General features: G+C 40.3%; 1 protein-coding gene across 1 annotated transcript; it reads left to right on the top strand.

The window, feature by feature from the left end:
- Positions 1-223: 223 nt before the first annotated feature.
- On the top strand, positions 224-17388 carry LOC139927989 (gap junction gamma-1 protein-like). The gene is made up of 3 exons (XM_071920323.2): positions 224-342; positions 1650-1724; positions 15583-17388. The coding sequence occupies exon 3, from the start codon at positions 15640-15642 to the stop codon at positions 17035-17037; it is 1398 nt and encodes a 465-aa protein (XP_071776424.2). The 5' UTR covers positions 224-342; positions 1650-1724; positions 15583-15639; the 3' UTR covers positions 17038-17388.
- Positions 17389-17618: the final 230 nt, after the last annotated feature.

Below are 17618 nucleotides of genomic sequence, written 5' to 3'. Positions count from 1 at the left end.
ACACACACACACACACACACACACACACACACAAACACACACACACGCCTCCTGCATCGCACCAGCTCACTTGCCTTGCTCAGTTCACGGTCTTCCTCTCCACTCTCCTGCAGGACAATACGTCAGTTTGACACTTGGTGACATCTACATTTTGAAACTTTGTGGATATTTTTGTTTTTTTTGAGCGAACCATTCGCCAGCAATGTTAAAGCGAGGAATTTATTTAGCTGTGTAGGCGATGAAGATTTCCCTCCCTGGACTGAAGTATCTTGCCGGTTGTTTTGTGAGGTGCTGAACCGCTTTCAGACCGTGACGAGCGGCGCCAGATGTGCGTCTGACAAGGTGAGGATGCTGTGGTATTCGTTAGATTCACTAGTGAAAACTTGTTAAACGAAGACTGACCAGAGGTTTATGGGGGAAAAAAGATAAATACCAGAAATAATAAGTGATGTTGCTGTCTTTATTTCATTGTCAAGTAAGTCAACTTTTGCTAGCTAACAAAGTGTCGTTTATGCTAACGTCAACGTGCTCTCTCAAAACTGATTAGTTAGTTACAAGCTAACTTAATTAGGTAGCTAGCTAGTAAGGTAACAAGCAAAGTCTATTCAGTTTTACAATCTTTTAAATTTGCTAACATGTGTTTAACTAGTTAGCTAACTCTCGAAAAAATGTTTGAATAGCGGTGTGAAATGATTATTCGACATATTCCAGTTAAGATAAAGAAAAAAACCCGCCTGTCTAGCAAGGCAACTTCATCATGACAACCATTTGTTTTGTTCCTAGTTACCTAGACCAGTAACGTTAGCTCCCAAAGTGGGGTCTGGGGGCCGTCAGGGGTCGTTGTGAGGGCTTCAGGGGTCGTTGTGAGGGCTTCAGGGGATCCCCAGCAAAATGAGGATTTCATTTCAATTATTGATTTGTTTCATTTAAGTGTTCATTTCACTCACTGGAAGTTAGCCTACTGTGTAAGAATGACTGTTTGGATCACAGGGTTCACTCCCCACTGGTGTTATCTCCTCACATAAACATTATTACATTATTCTGTACTCAGTCATATCCAACAACAACAAAAGTCTTCTTAGATGGGATTCCTTAGGACAAAAGCTTAACAAATGGGGGTCTGTGGTCTAACATGCTATCTATGTGGGGGTCCTTGATATGAAAAAGCTTGGGAACCCTTGACTTAGAAAAAACTGTTTCTGTGTTTACTGGCAGGAAGTAAACATGGAAAGTGGATGTGAAGTCATTAACTTGAAATTATAGGCCAAATCAAATTGTGTGTGTGTGTGTGCATTTCATATTACAGTTATGGTTGAATTTATTTAATTAACACAATAATAATTAATATCACGATATTTCATTTTTTTTAAAGAATGCAGTTAAAATTTTAAACCAGAGGTCAGACAAAGTTATGAACTTAACGCTCTATGATTTAAAAACATGAAAACATTTCCATATATCAGTTGTGTGTGAGTAGAGCAAAATCAGAAGTCACAACACTGGTTGTATGAAAGAAAATAATTAGATATAGATAAATTCCATTTAACCCCACTATTGAACTCCATTAACAGTTCTCCTGTCAGTTTAAAAAAACGGGGGGAGTTTGAACATGTATTTTACGGTGTCCTCACCTGTGTTTGATTTTGCAGGCGCATGGGGTTTGAAATCATTTTGACTTCTGGTCCGGGCAAACAAGGAGGACAAGGAGGATAAAACAGAAACAGGTAATGACTGTTTACTTCAATTATGCCAAACACCATAGATTTGTAAAAAGATTTGTGAAAGTGTAGGAGTAATGTTCTCCCTTCCCTCAATAACTGCAGCTGAGATTCCCTTGAACAAGGCTCTTATCCTCCAGCTGCTCCTGTAGTTGTACTGAGCAGTTTCCAGTCGTGTATAACTGGATGACTATGGAGGACTGTGTGGTAAAAGGTGCATGTTCAGCAAAACCTGCATGAACAAAGGTTAAATGAGAAATGAAATGAGTGGTACACTACATTTTATCAAATATACTGACTTACAAATATGCAAGATACTCACAAAGCAACCTCTCCAGTGTTGCTATACATTTTCAGGAAGAACACATTGTCTTTAGAAAATGTACTTTCCTAATTATGTAGTATTGTCTGGGCAGTACTTCCTATCATTGCGAGGTGTCAATGCAAATTACAAACACATTTTTATAGTAACCCTACATTTATGTAGAGATCTACCTGTGAAAAGTGGATATTAGATGTTTACATTTTATAAAACAATCTTGGCAACTGGTGCCCCAGTACCTGTTTTTCCTTTTTTCTCACTAAGGGAAATATAGTAAAGTGTCAAGCCACAAGCCAAGACATTTCAGCTCGTCAGTACAGACCAAGGTGTCATGTACTTGTCTTTGCAAGTACACAAACTGGCTCTCTAGACTCTAGATGCTTGTGTTTAGATCAAGTGTTATACATTCACTCACTGCTTATTTATGCTGTATGTGGTTTGACGTCTTTGACTAGATGGCTCACAAAGTGGCCCTAAAATATCCTGTGGGCTCCATGTCTTCAAGACTAGATACAGTAATGAAACATGCAGAATCTTAAGTGTTATTAATTAACAGTTCCATCTGCTATAGTAAAATTGTCCCATACTTTCAAATGTTTTAACTTCTCCGGCATGATTGAAACGCAGTAGTAGGTAAACAGATAATGTTAATTGCTATGTCTTTGCCAGCGGCGTCCTAGAAAGCGTAATTACGCTGGGCTGTAAAGGAAACACCTGAGGAGTTAAGAACCAATAGCAAGGCCTTTTGTCCAGGCTTATTGATGTTTAGGTTCTGGCCAATCAGGAACCAGTACCTAATTGGTACAGCCAAATAAATGGCTAAATACCAAATAAATTAATCAATTTGTGACATTTGGACGCATCTGCCTAAAGGGACTGTTTGTTTTTTTGCTGCTTTTCTGCTGCTTTTCCATGTTCATCCGTTAAGTTGGCTCATTGTGCAATACAAATTCAATTTATTTAATCCAAATAAAATATTTGAATACCATGACTGAATTACATATTCAGTTCAGATTAATGAAATTAAAAACAAAAAATGTTAACGGATTTTAATTAGGATATACACCTTGATGGTCATTTAAGGATTTGAATATTCACTGCTTTGAAAGAAACCACAAACCGTTACATTCACAGCTTGAGGCCTTCTTAGACAGGCATGTCCCGTGGCTGGGTGCTCTTTTAACTTACAAGCCTCAAATAGTTCTTTTACTGCCGCTGAAGCAGGAGGCTGCTGGTCTGGTCTGGAGACATCTGGGAAGGTGCATTGTACTGCTGCTCTATCCACTAATCACAAACAACCTGTCCTCCGGAGTTGTAGTTACTGCATATATTGAGACTAGGCAGGTTCTGCAGAGATTGAATGGGCTTCATTTAGCAATTTGATGTAAAAAAGCGTCTGTGGGGTTGATTTTGTATCCCACTGCCTATTCAGATGCAGTTTCCTCTGTATTCATTTAGCAGTGGTGCGCTAGGGAAAATGTGAAATTACAATTAGCATTGTAATTTAGTCTTACAATAAAATCATCTAAAACTAAAATAGGTGTAGTCCGAATGTTTTAGAAGTAATGATTGTATTATGATTAAAAAACACTTTTAGCACTACAACCTCAACTTGAAACATAACTTAGACCCAAACAGCGACAGATGTGGGACAAAACTAGAATTATCCCCCTAAGCACCACAGCTGCATAAAATGACAGGGAAAACATTGATAAGGATATTATTAAACATGTTAATAATTATAAAACATCTTTTGTGTCATCTCATGTCATGTAAATTCTGGATATCTGATGCTATACTAACTGTTGTAATACAGACAAATCACCTTATTGTAGCCATAATCAAAGTAAAAAACACTCTCTTCCTTATTACTGCTGTGATCCAGAATTTAGCCTACATCTTTGGTCTTTGCCAAACTTTGTCCCTGCTGACTGCCGTACACTCTCGGACTGTGAGTAAATCAAATCAAAGCAATACAATGGCTCTGTATCATATAGGCTGTTGATTGGCTGCCTGTTACGCTGCTCTAAACAAAGCGCCAGCGTCTAAACTTCTGCAATTTTTTCCTCCTGTTTCTCCGATGCCTGGATGGTTAACTAGACTACCATTACTTGAGGATAAATATCAAAATGAAAAAGTCTAATTTCAACAGTGTGTGTGTGCCTGGGTGTGTGTGTCAGTTCTGTTGGAAACTTGATTGTATAAGTGAGTGAGCAAGTTTTACATTAATTAGTTTTTAAATTAAAATTGCTTAGCAGAATATACCTGTAACAACATGAACAGCATCAAAACAATATTCAAAAGCAACTACACTTGATTTTAAAATGTAATAGAAGTTGATGAAGTGCATCATTCACCATGTATTTAATGAGTTAATTTTGCCATCATCAGCCCTTTTACCTGCAAATGTGTATTTCACTCTATCATATTCTGTGAAAAATCACTTGTGTTGTAAGCAATTGTTTTTGTAACGCTTCTCTACTTTAATATCTTAAAAAAGCAAGCCCAGTGTTTCCCCAGGTTTTTACCAACGCTGCGTTGTACTGTTTGAGTGTTTAATTAGAGAAGCCTCACAGACATTGTGGATTATGAGGCCTCCTTCCCTCTCTTACACGCCCGCACAAACACAGACACCTACAAACACACGCGCCGGTGTCCTTGGGCCACTTGCTTAATTATGAGGGTCTGTCTGTGTTTCTTTTGTGTTGGTGGGAGGATGAGCTGTGGCTGGTGAGGGAATTTGTATAAAAAAATGTATATAAAAACATGGAAAGAAATGGGATGGTAGTAGACAGGCATTAATGGAATCTTTTGTAATATTGGAAAAATGGATGTGGATGGAGAGAGATTCTTAAAGACGACTGTTAATGGGATCCTGTGTGTGTGTGTGTGTCCATGAAACAACTAAGACGATCAAAGGGAAGAAAGTGTCAGTCTATAAATGTTCCCTCTGGAATGCACTTTTGAATGGGGACCCCGTTTTTAGGTTGTAAAGCAGATTTAATGACTATTGTCTCCACTATGCATGTGTGTTTTTGTGTGGGTGCTGTGTGCATGTGTGTGTGTAAGTCTCATTAAAAAAACAATGTGGCAGCCATTCATCCATAATTACAGCTTCCTTGCCCATAAAGTGAATCTTTGTTTGGGAGCCAGAGAAAAGCCTACAGTGTTTGTACCTTTAAGAATTAAATGTTGAGATATTGAAAATAGGAAAGAATTTCAGGAATTAGGTCCCCAAGAAAGGTTATGTCACCTCTGTTGTGTGGACATGGTTTGGTTTCAGAGTGTCAGACAGAACAAACCACAGTTATATGACAATAAAGAATTCTGCATCGGAGCTGTGGGAGAACGGCTACAATTTTTGACTTTGAGTCCAGAAGAGTGTACCAAACTCTGTGGCAACATGCTGTATTCCCCAACAAAAGCAATGCCCTGCAAAAAAACAAGATTTCATAGCTATGAAAGGATGAGTAGTAAGTGGAAAGGCACGTTTTTCTGTGAAATTTAAAGTGTTAAAGTTTTAGAGTTTGCATGTTTGCGTGGGTTTCCTCCAGTTTCCTCCCACAGTCCAAAGATATGCAAGGCAGGTGGATTGGACACTCTAAATTGCGCTTACGTGTGAATGTGAGTGTGTTTGTCTGTCTATGTGTCTGTGTGTCTTGTGATGGACTTGCAAACTGTCGAGGGGTGTTTCCCCCGTGACCCTGAATAGGATTAAGCGGGTATGGAAATGAATGAACACACAAAGCTTCAAAAATCTGACTGTACAAAAGTGTTCAAAAGTTACATATTGTGATTTAATGGAGAGAATGGAAGGAGAAAGTCCAGTGCACTTGCAGTACAAGTTCCCTGCTACCAGTACAAGCTTAAGTTGAGAAGATTTAACACATAGGGCCTAACTCATCTCTGTGCCAACATGGGTCTGCATGCTCTCATCCCTTTGCAGCATGAGACACACTGTTGGCTGCTGTCCTATAAAGTTACAGCTAATGTTTTACACAGTCCAGAAGGCATATTGTACATTTGCTGATCGATTATGTGCTCATTTGCTGTAGATTAGCATGCATGTGACTGGGCACATTAAAAATGACAGAAATAATATATGCTGTACCCAAATTAGGCTTGAAAAATTCTGGTGCAGTGGGTTAAGTGTCTGTGCTGGGCTTTCATTGTATATAGTGTATAACCTATAGTGGGATCAGTGGCCATTAATTGTAATAATGAATATACTGTAAGTAAGTCCTACATAATCTTCAAACAGACATCTGTGCTTGAAGAGATTGAATTATAGTCTTGGATAATTACTGTTGTGCAGCAGTGCGATGAGCTTGGCTGATGAGGTGAAAATGAGAGATGTGAAGGATTTTACCCAGACAGTCTCTTGCCATCCGTTTTTGTGTTTGGGTGGTGATAGTGGTGCTGCTGGGGCGCCAAATAGGACATTACACAACAGCCAGATGTGCAATTTTAGAAGGCGCATGACTGCTAATGAGACAGGTCAGAACCAGTAGGGCTCTGGGTCCCGAGGACCGGGACTGAAAACCACTAACATAGATATTAGCAACTAGCTAGCTTGCTTTAGTTATGGTAGCACACACTAGCCGCTAGTATTGAAGTTGTAAACAAATATGTAATTAGAAAGTATAGTTGTATAACAATATTGCCTTGCAGCAATAATGGCGTACATTTTTGTTCTTTTCATCCAGGGACTGAAGAGTAGCTTTCTGACCAAAATGGCTCTGGAGGCAGCAGCTCTTTGGCTAATAAAATGTGGCCAAAATAACTTAAGGCATTAAATAATAACAGAAATGTTGTAGAATTATAAATTCTTTTTCATTTTAATGACAGTACACAAATATTGGTTTTCATCTGGTGGTGTGTTATTGCTTGGCCTGCTCATATAATGTATTGTTTGAATATAGGCCTACTTGTGAAACACCCATTAGTGATAGTATACTTAGTCACTACTTGAGTGCACGGACCAGAATGGCCCAGCCACCCTTTGGCACACCTAGTCTTGTTTAAATTGCTTCTAGCCCTGTGAGCACTGCCCTATTTACTCCTCCACTGGTCCCAAATTAAGCAAAATGCCAAGGTTCACACCTGCATTAGCAAAATATCCAAACTGAAAGTACAGTAGCCTTCGTGATCATTTATATTTTAATATTTGGCCACTTAAGGAATGTCTAACACTTCTTGTTTATGCATATTTGTCTCTGTGTGCAGCAGGCCATTTGTTGAATGTGAGGTCTCAAGCTGCACTGCGTCACTGCGTGGCTGCACTCATGCACTGCTTAGGAACTGGAACTGGCTGAGATATAGCCTTTAATGGAGACTTTTGCAATATTATTTTCTTTTTAACAGGATTCCCAGAAATACTAAGAGAGAACGCTTATGTACCCGGGATTGAAAATGGTTTCGTTTTCAGGAAAATGTTAATCTGTATTACACATGGCATCATGTGCATCCATTGTTAGTTCTTTTGTACATTATGGGTGACATTTAACCTTGTATGTATGGTATAGTATGTATAGTGTAGGTACAGAATAACCTGGTATAGCCTCAGACCTTTGATTATCATCTGGTTATAGAAATTACATTAGATAACACATGATTAGAGAGTGAATCATGTAACTTGAACTTATTAGGTGCGTACTGCGTAGGCTTACGGTAGTTGAACTGGACAAGACCAAAACAAAAAATTATGGGGAATCACGCTCAAAGAATGATGAGCTCAAAGAATGATGAGCTCAAAGAATGATGAGCTCAGAGAACAGCTCTCTGAGCATAATGGACCCATATTTATCTACATTACACCGATGTCAGTGGAAGGTAAACATGACTAGAAGTGTTTTAACCACAATTAGACAGCCTGCCAAACTCGATTCACAAATGATATAATAAATGGCCTGTACCCCTCAGCTCCAAATATTTACTACTGGCTCAAAATCGATCAGGTTATGAAGGGAGAATAAAAATGAAAATGAAAAATTACTATGTTGTTCATGACACTTAGTTCTATCCAAGTTCACTAGCATGGACCGCTTAGGTCTGTTTTCTGTCCACGGGTAACCAATTAAGTATACAATTTGAAGTACATTTACAAAATGAGTGTGTGCGATATCCACAATGTGTATATAAAAATTGGATAAATAGCAATATGTTGTTTTCCTTTCACGTGGTTTGGCACCTCGATGAAAATCACACGCCTCCTCAGCCAGTGTGGGTGGAGCCGCTTAAAAATGTGGCCACCATAAGATCAAAACTGTAAGCAAAATCAAAAGAATGGCTTTTTTGATTGAAGCCCTAAAACCTTTTTTCTTATTTTGCACAACAATGTGAAAACGTAATTGACTTGATACAGTGACAGTCCAAGTACAACCTCAAGCATGCTTCCTCCTCACTTAACTCTGTTTGTCTTGCTCTCTGTCGCCTGTTGGTACATGGATGTCAAGTGCATTTCATTCACATGTGACAGTGCAGGAGCCTAGATTGTGGGATTATACACTATGCTGAGGAAACCCCCCAACTCACACACATACACACACATCACACATGCAAACACAGCCTATCCCATAAATCCAAACCTTTTGGACTTCTCCTTAGCCTACATAAGTGAGTCAGAGAGACTTTCACAGAGCTAGTTTGGGGCAGATGGATGTCTGCAGGTCAGACGGAGGTTTTTCAGGGTGAGCTGTGTGGTGGTCCAGGGCAGGAGAGGACAAAAAGATTTGAATATGGACGCAAATGAGAAGTACGGCTGACAGAGAGGAAAGTGTAGCCTACTTTCAAAGCTCAACTGCTTTGAATCATACAGTGTTTTAATTCTGTGCTCTTCCTCTCTTCCCTCTTGCTAGTGTGTCCTGCTGCCTCTGCACAGCCAGTTAGCTTGGTGCTTATGCCTCAAAGCAGCACTTTACCCCAGCCCACCTTTTCTTGCTAATTACGGCACAGAGAAGTGTGTTAGCGTGTAGCCGTGCCATATTTAAGGCTAATGCGAGCCTTATTGTAGTTTTTGTTCCAGCTGTTAATCATAACTATGTTGCTCATCCTCATCATGTGTTAAATATAAACGGAAGGGAAAACACATTTTAAAAAAAAAAGAGGATTGCAGTTGAAATATACAGTTACTTTTCAGCACGTCAAATAGCTTGATGTTCACATTCCACAATTGTAAATTATCTTTTAACTAATGTTATGTGTGCAAATGCAAGCTTACCCTGCAGAGAATGCTAATGTTAAGGAAGCTATTACTGTAATGCCATATATGTTAATGTGCAAATACAGTGCCATTATGGACGATGACTTTACCCGATTTAATCATAGTTTTAGTTAAATCAGTGACTGTCATATTCCATAGAGCTGAATGCTTTTACAGTCTATGGCTGAATGTTGGATACATTTGGAGGTAGAATGGGTATTTCACAGTGATATGAAGAAGAGAATACAGGTGTCACAGAAGGACCTGAGAGTTTTGAAAATGAAACGATTTCAGATAATTGTCTATTTACTGTACATTCATAATATACTACTAGCCTACTGCAGCCCCACATACACATAAATCTACTATGTATTGCCATTACTGCTGTCGAGATGTACTTCATGTTGAGTTGGCAGTTGTCACATTTCCCACCATTCACTCATTTCTGTGGTTTCCCCAGAATGTTTCACTCTCCCCCTTGACCGTAGCTCCGTAACCACAACCAGAAAGCTCCTTTTGATCACAAGATGACATGACATGACAGAACAGCATTTAGCCTACATTTACAGAAAATTTGAAAAATGCAACTAGCCTACATTTACAACAACCATTTGTGGTGCTCTGTAAATGTCAGGAACCACATAATATCATCCCATCCTTCAGTGAAATGTGTAGTCTAAATACTTCCAGTACCTAGGTGGCCATGTTTCTCTTCTACATGAAGAGATAAAAGGGGTAAGTATGAAAATGTGGGTAATACCAACCTTGTATGGCCCTGAATTACTCCTCCTGTCTTCATGTCTATGTGGAGGATGCTATGATGATCCCTCTTAACATATGATCCAGTTATAAGCACCCAAAGTGTGTGTGTGTGTGTGTGTGTGTGTGTGTGTGTGTGTGTGTGTGCGTGTGTGCATGCATGCTTGTGTGGCTGTTTAATTTACCTTTGAGTGTTTTTACCTCCCTATAAATTTGTTCGATATCTTGTGCAAACTTTTCAGGAATAGAGAAAAAAGGGTTTTTAGCGATGTATTTTTGATCTTTTGCAATTCATTTTCAAAGGTTTTGCCATGTAACTCGTTCACTAGCACAAAAAAGATTTATAGCTTGTATATACTGTACATATGGTGTTATTGGAAAGAAGGGAACATTTTTAGTCTATGGAGCACGTGAGCGGTGAAACACATTCATGATCTGCTGTGCACGGCTCATCAGGGGACATTCAGTAACAATAGCAATTATGGTTAAGCATTCCATTGTTGTCATTACTCTTTCCTTTGCATACTACTGCCAAGGGTATGTTTAGACATGAGGTTTAGGGCACAGCTATTAAAGGAATCAAGGATAAACTTGTTGTTATTGAGGAGAAATGCATTGTTTCAGACCCATGTATAGGAAAGACAAAGGACTTTGTCTCTGTTGCGTTTCAGATCAATTCCACAGTGAATTGCATTTGGGGGGTGAATGTGGTTTCGGTTATTCTACATCTGGCTGAAGAAATAACTGCTTATACTTTTCACTGCCAACAAAGAGAAATGAAACATTTTCAGTATACACCAGAGGAGTGTGTGACATCTTCATTTGTAAACAAAGAGTTGGCCTACTCTGTGTGTGTATATGTGTGGGAAAGAGAGAGAAGTAGAGAGAGAGAGGCAAAGAGACAGGGAAAGTATTATATTTTTTGTTTTTTTCCATACCAGAAAGTTTACAGAGGTACAAGCAATGCACATAAACTCATCTCCTCTCCTACATCCTACATAGATATTGTGTTTGTTTCAATGGCAAAAAGCTTTGACTGTGAGGGGATCTGGGGGATGAGCAACTATAACAATATTTTGTACCAGTACCAGCCCAAGTAGGACAATTTTGAATCTGAAACCAGATGCTAAAAAACAAAATTACCTGAAATAGTATGAAATAAACTTACAGTTGTTTAAAATGCAGTAATCTTAGAAGTAAACTTTGTTTAGATTTTTTTCCATCAAATAGCCGTTGATATTTCTTTTTATGAGGGAGAATTGCAACTAGTGTTTAATGAATGACATATTTCACTGATGCACAACTTCCCCTGCCCCTGCATGCCAGCAGTAAAACAGGATGGTAACACTGCAATAGATAAGTTTATGCACTATTCAATTTCTTGCCACTACATGCTTGCTCCAGATGGTGCTAATATTGGTAGCCAACACCAATATGTTATAATTAGTTTAGTTTTTCATGGCCAGACCTTGCTCCATGTTGGTTTCCTTAGTTTTAGTACTGTGTTAGCTAAGAAAGAGCTAACCTAGTTAACATGACTATAACTCTTACTGAAATAAAACCCAGAGGCAACCCCAGCTCCTTCTACCAATGCTAGTCCAGTCTCCTCCAGTCTTTCCCATATGATTTTACCCTTTGTAGTTTACCCTTGGCAGCTATTACAGTGATGACACAGACACCCCAGGCAGAAAACTGGCTGTGGGAGACGAGAGAACGTCCTTATAATTTGGTTTGAAGTACATCTCCATCCAGTATGTCCTCCATCACAGTGCCCCTTCACAACAACAGTTTGATTAGATGGTACGCTGATAATTTTATCTTTACCAGATTAACTGAATCATATATAATAAGATGGTAATTGCTAAGTAAATAAACAGGATATATTTTGGCATTTAGGCTATTCATTCAAAGAACCAAAATGACGAAATTCTGAAAGTCTATTACTTGGCTTAAATGCTGTCATTCACACAAAGTCTTGTAAAAAATATTGTGTATGGTAATGCACTTGCTCCATTTCAACTTTTTTCCACATTGTCTAAATTTGTGCTGAATCACATAACATGATAGTCATGAGTGTACTGAGCAGTGTATAACAGCATCCTCTTTTTTTTGACAAACTGTCCTCTCCAGATGTGTCAGAAGTCAATAGAGTTGTCACAAAGTGTCAGTCCAGACCTCACGCTTCCTACAGTAAGCATGGAGAGGTCAAGGAAAACCCCACCATGCAACACACCATGCAGAAGAAGTCAGTCCCACTCCTCATCAGACCCCTATATGCTGTCAGTTTCCATGTCTTCTATCCCACGGATAGAGAACATGGAGGGGTTTGAAAGTTGTCAAATGTTGTCATACTTGGCCACTGGCACAGTGCCGTGTTTGTGTGCAGAAATATGTCTGGTATCCTCAGGATCCACAGAGGATGACACAGTGAGGAGATCACTCATGAGATGAGAGTTGGTTTGAGTTCTCTAGGTCACATACTTGGAAAATTCTTGAAGTTATTGTCAATTAATAGCATGAAAATATAAACTTTACAACTTAACAACATGCATTCCATTAAAAATATGCATGTACACATGAAATATAGGATGGTAAGACTTAATACACTACGGCTGGTCCTTCCTACTAAGACGAAGAATACATGTTTTTCATCTGACAATTAAATACTGACATTGATAAACATGAGAAGTTCAAATGAATGTAAATAACAAATTAAAGATATTAATCCAACAGAGAAAGTAACCCTCGTGCTATTTCCCCTGTTGGATGAAAAAATCAAATATGATACAGAAACATTCAATATAAGCCAATTAACAGCAAAGGAACACCATTTCATGCTGATAGAAAGTCTTACAAGTGCATTAATTATATTTAGAATAAGTAGCTTACACTGCATGGAGAATTAAAGAATCTATTTTTCTGTGCGTTAATCAAGGCTAATGGAGAGACTTGTCTCAAAGCCCAGCACTCCTGGTACTCAATAATAATGGCCAGCGGCAAGAGCACAGCGCTACTAAGCAGACCTTCAGTGACGTCCTCTCTCGCCTCGATTTCTTGTAGAGTTTTCACTGCATTCCCTAGCCCTAAGCAAGGGTTGCCTGAGGTTTGCCCTAAAGGTAAGGTAGGTAAAACTTAAATTAATGGTTAGTGGTTCACTTTCAAAACAGTTAAATGTGAGAAAGCCACAATCTGATCAGAACAAATCCCAAACTGCTCAGCTGTCAGTGCCACAGCTGTAAAATAATGCAGAACTGTAATGACAGTGATAGCTTGGCAACGCAAATCATTTTCTGGTCTTCTTTCCAGTCCCTGCACGGACCAAACTGTCTGTCAGATTTCAGTACCGTATTTCTTGAAGGCTTTGGATCTCTAACCGTTTTCTGCAAATGAACTTGTCTGCTATTTTGCTGATGCTGGATGACTCTCCGTCCCCCATTTTAACTAATATATTGACTTTGCACTGGGGCATGCCTAAGTGGAAGGCCAATGTATCATGTCAAAATCAATTCATTCAAATCCAATGTCTTTCCTCTCAGCCAATGGTCACCTCTCTCATATTAATGAACCCATCACACTGCTTGGCACAGAATACAAACCTCATGATGTACTGATTGCCTCAAGTGCATTGCATCAGCAAGCTGAGCTTCAACCCCTTTTTACAATTTAAGATCGCTACTTCACAGTCCAAATCTACCTTGCCAACCTCACCCGCTGGTCTTGCTGCTCTCTCTGGATGAGTGAAATGCTCCTGTCATTATATTTTTGTGAAATAATGTAGGTTCCTAATTGGGTTAGTCTCAAATCTGCACTTTTCCTTGCTTTCCTTGCTTTTTCCTTGCTCATTGAACATAAAATCTGTCCGTCTGACATCCAATACTTCAGGTCATGTATTGCTTTTGTTTGCACTTTTGCAGGTCTCCTATGTTTGAGTAATTCCAAAAGGGAAAGATGTGTAGCGATTAACTAAACTAATTGAGCCTCTTTACTCCATTGGCAGCTTCTCTCTATTAGCTAGTCCAGGGCACTTCACTTTCTTTCAGTCTGGACGAGTATTCCATAGTTCAGCAGTCCACATCAACTTTTAATCACTCTAATTGAGGTTGTTAGTGGGATAAAAAAGAGATTGAGAGTTGCTGTAAACCATGGATGGGCTTGCTGCCTCAAGGAGCACAGGAAAGGAGAATAGTTTATTTGCCAAGGCAGGGTGCTTCTTGGTGGATCTGGAAAACTGGGGGCACTAAATTGATAATGCCATTTGAATTGATCACCTTAAATATCGGGTCGCATCCCAGGCTCAGCACTGAATTGGCTCATTCGCTACTGTGCAATTGGACCTTGTCTGTCATGAGGCAATCTATGAGCCAGACTCTGGACCCTTTGTTATGCTGCGACTGTGTTAGCTGCGTGGAAAAGAAGCATGGGAATGTGACATTTATCTCTAATCTTCTTACACAGAATACAAGAACACATGTATGCATGGATGCTGGTAGTTTTGTGTGTGCCTGCCTATATATATATGTAACTGTTGACTGAAATCTTGTCCACTGCAGGATGGTCTTTGTCTTTTTTTTACATTGCGATAATGTGTGGCTTGCCTGGCACCCTGCCCTAACTAATTGTAAGCATGTGTCTTCCATGGAGGGATGTCCATTTAGCTGGCCAAGTCTTCAGTTATAAATATGTAGGAGAGGGGCTGCAGCAGAGGTCGATTGTACACACACACACACACACACACACACACACACACACACACACACACACTAATACTCCTAATTAGATAGACTATCAGCATAAACTGAAAAAGATCTCTGATACTTTAATCTTCACTGCTGTTCTGTTATTCTTTGGCTGTGTGTAAATGTGATTGTCTCATTATATTGTCTTACAACATGTGCTTATAGTCTTTTATTTTAGCAAAATACTCACCCTTTGGGGTTAGAATAGGGCTTGAAATGAAGTGAAATTAATTGCTGAAATGAATTTCTACACTCTGAGAAAGTTGTAGCTGTTAGAAATAAATATGACACCCATATTTCATATTATTTTGATGACTACAGATCCAAACGGACATTTTTACTGCTCACTGTTGTTCCTGGCAGTGTTGTAAGCATCTCAAATTTAATGATATTTAATATTCATGTTGATCATTTTTGTTAAAGTTGAAAAAAGCTGATTTCCAGTGTATCTCCTGATACTGACTTTTTGTGAACACTGTAAACAATCATGCATGTACCTCAATTTTGGTTGTCCAAAAACAGTTGGGTCAAAGGGATAGCCCTCTTTAGAGACTAAGAGATTTCTAAAAAATGCACATACTGTAAGGTGTCAGAAAATGTGACCTCAGAGCTTTTTCTACACTGTTATTGCCATTACTTTGCCTTGGTGGAATATGCAAAGTTACTGATATATCTGTAAAAAGCTGATAAATATATGTGCTTTAATATATCTGTTAATAATGGATAATGTGAGTGATACTATTCTATTTATGGTTTCTGAGAGTATTTATGTGCATATTATTGATATGGTTTTGTATGCATGCCGCACAAGGGTTAATCATCTCTGCTCTCTTTAATCCTCCACAGAAGCCTAGAGGAGAAACAGAGGTGTATGTTGCCTCGCTCTGTTGACCCGCCACTACCATGAGTTGGAGTTTCCTGACTCGCCTGCTGGAAGAAATCCACAACCACTCCACATTTGTTGGCAAGATCTGGCTCACTGTCCTAATTGTTTTCCGCATTGTGCTGACGGCTGTAGGAGGCGAGTCCATCTACTATGATGAGCAGAGCAAGTTTGTCTGCAACTCAGGCCAGCCAGGCTGTGAGAATGTCTGCTACGACGCCTTCGCACCACTCTCACACGTCCGCTTCTGGGTCTTCCAGATCATTCTGGTGGCCACACCTTCGCTCATGTACCTGGGCTACGCTGCTAACAAAATTGCCCGGGCCGAGGAACAGTTGGACAGCGGAGGAGTGGGTGGTTTGTCCCAGCGGAAACCCAAGAAGCACTACCTCGCAGGGAGAAGGCAGCATAGGGGCATCGAAGAGGCTGAGGATGACCAGGAGGAAGACCCGATGATCTATGAAGTGGCCGAGGTGGACAGTGATGGTGGTGGAGGAGCAGGAGGAGACACTGGCGGTGGAAAAGGAAAAGCCAAGGTGCGCCATGATGGGCGCCAGCGTATCAAGGAGGACGGGCTGATGCGCATTTATGTCCTTCAACTCTTGACCCGCTCCTTGCTGGAGGTAGCTTTCTTATGTGGGCAGTATGCCCTCTATGGCCTGTCGGTGCCTGCCACCTACGTCTGCTCAGGCCAGCCCTGCCCACACAGCGTGGACTGCTTTGTGTCACGGCCCACCGAGAAGACCATCTTTCTCCTCATCATGTACACCGTCTCGCTGCTCTGCCTGGCACTCAATTTATGGGAGATGCTCCACCTGGGCACGGGTACCATCTTCGACATCCTGCGCTCCCGCCGCAGGCAGCTGCCTCAGGAGGAGCTGTATGGGCTGACAAGGGGACCAGACGCTCTGAACGAGGCTGGAGTGAGCGGAGAGGATTATGGCAGCTACCCTTTCTCCTGGAATGCACCTTCAGCTCCACCGGGGTACAACATCGCCATCAAGCCTCTTCTGGTATCCAACAGGCACCATGACCAACCACTACCCTTCACTGACCTCAGTAATGCCAAGATGGCGTGCCGGCAGAACCACGTCAATATCGCCCAAGAGGAGCGTCAGCAGTACACCGGTAATGATGACAACCTGCCCAGAGGAGGGACGGGTGATGCCCGCAGAGCTCTTCATAAGGAGATCCGTCAGGCGCAGCACAAGCCGGAGGCTGACACTCAGGCCTACAGCCAGCAGCAGAGCCACAGTACACACAGCCAGCAGCAGAGCCACAACAATACACACAGCAAGCCTCACCGTGAGCATAAGCACCGGCAGGCCTCCAGACACGCCTCCAGCAAGGACACAGACAGAGGGAGCAGTAGCAACAGTAGTAGCACCAAAGAGGGAAAGCATTCTGAGTGGATCTGAAGTACAGATTGTGACCTATTGTGACTTTTTTTTGTTATTTTAACAATGCATATCCTACTCAGACACACACACAAACAAACACACGCCTATCCTTTTAAGTTTGTATGTCCATATATTAAAAACTTCACGGTGTAGGTCACCCATTTTACATGATTTTACAATAGTACTCTTACCATGAAAAAACATTAGTGTCAGGATCCACCTTGTACCATTCCCCTCTATAGCTCTGCCAAGGGAGAACCCAAAAGTTAATTTATTTGCCGAAACTCTTTAAACTGAAACATCCCCCTGGGTAATAATCCTCAAAGTAAGCTCCTTAGCCCACACAAAGAAAGTGGAAAATGGTCTTTTGGTATAGTAGTATGACCCAAGGGAAAGCAGTGTATATTCCCTATGAAAGTGTGGGACCAATTATATTAAGCATATTAGTTCATTTTTCTTAACTTAACAATTCATATACAGCAGTAAGTAGTTCCTGACCAATTTCCAGTTAATATCAATGTATAGGGTTGATCAGGAATATATTGGAATCGACTGATGAATAATATGAATAATTGAATTTAATTGATCAATAATTCAAC

Source organism: Centroberyx gerrardi, chromosome 20, assembly GCF_048128805.1.
Source record: "Centroberyx gerrardi isolate f3 chromosome 20, fCenGer3.hap1.cur.20231027, whole genome shotgun sequence".
Classification (NCBI taxonomy): Eukaryota; Metazoa; Chordata; class Actinopteri; order Beryciformes; family Berycidae; genus Centroberyx; species Centroberyx gerrardi.
Note: the sequence above shows the minus strand (reverse complement) of the source record. Positions and strands in the feature narration are given on the sequence as shown.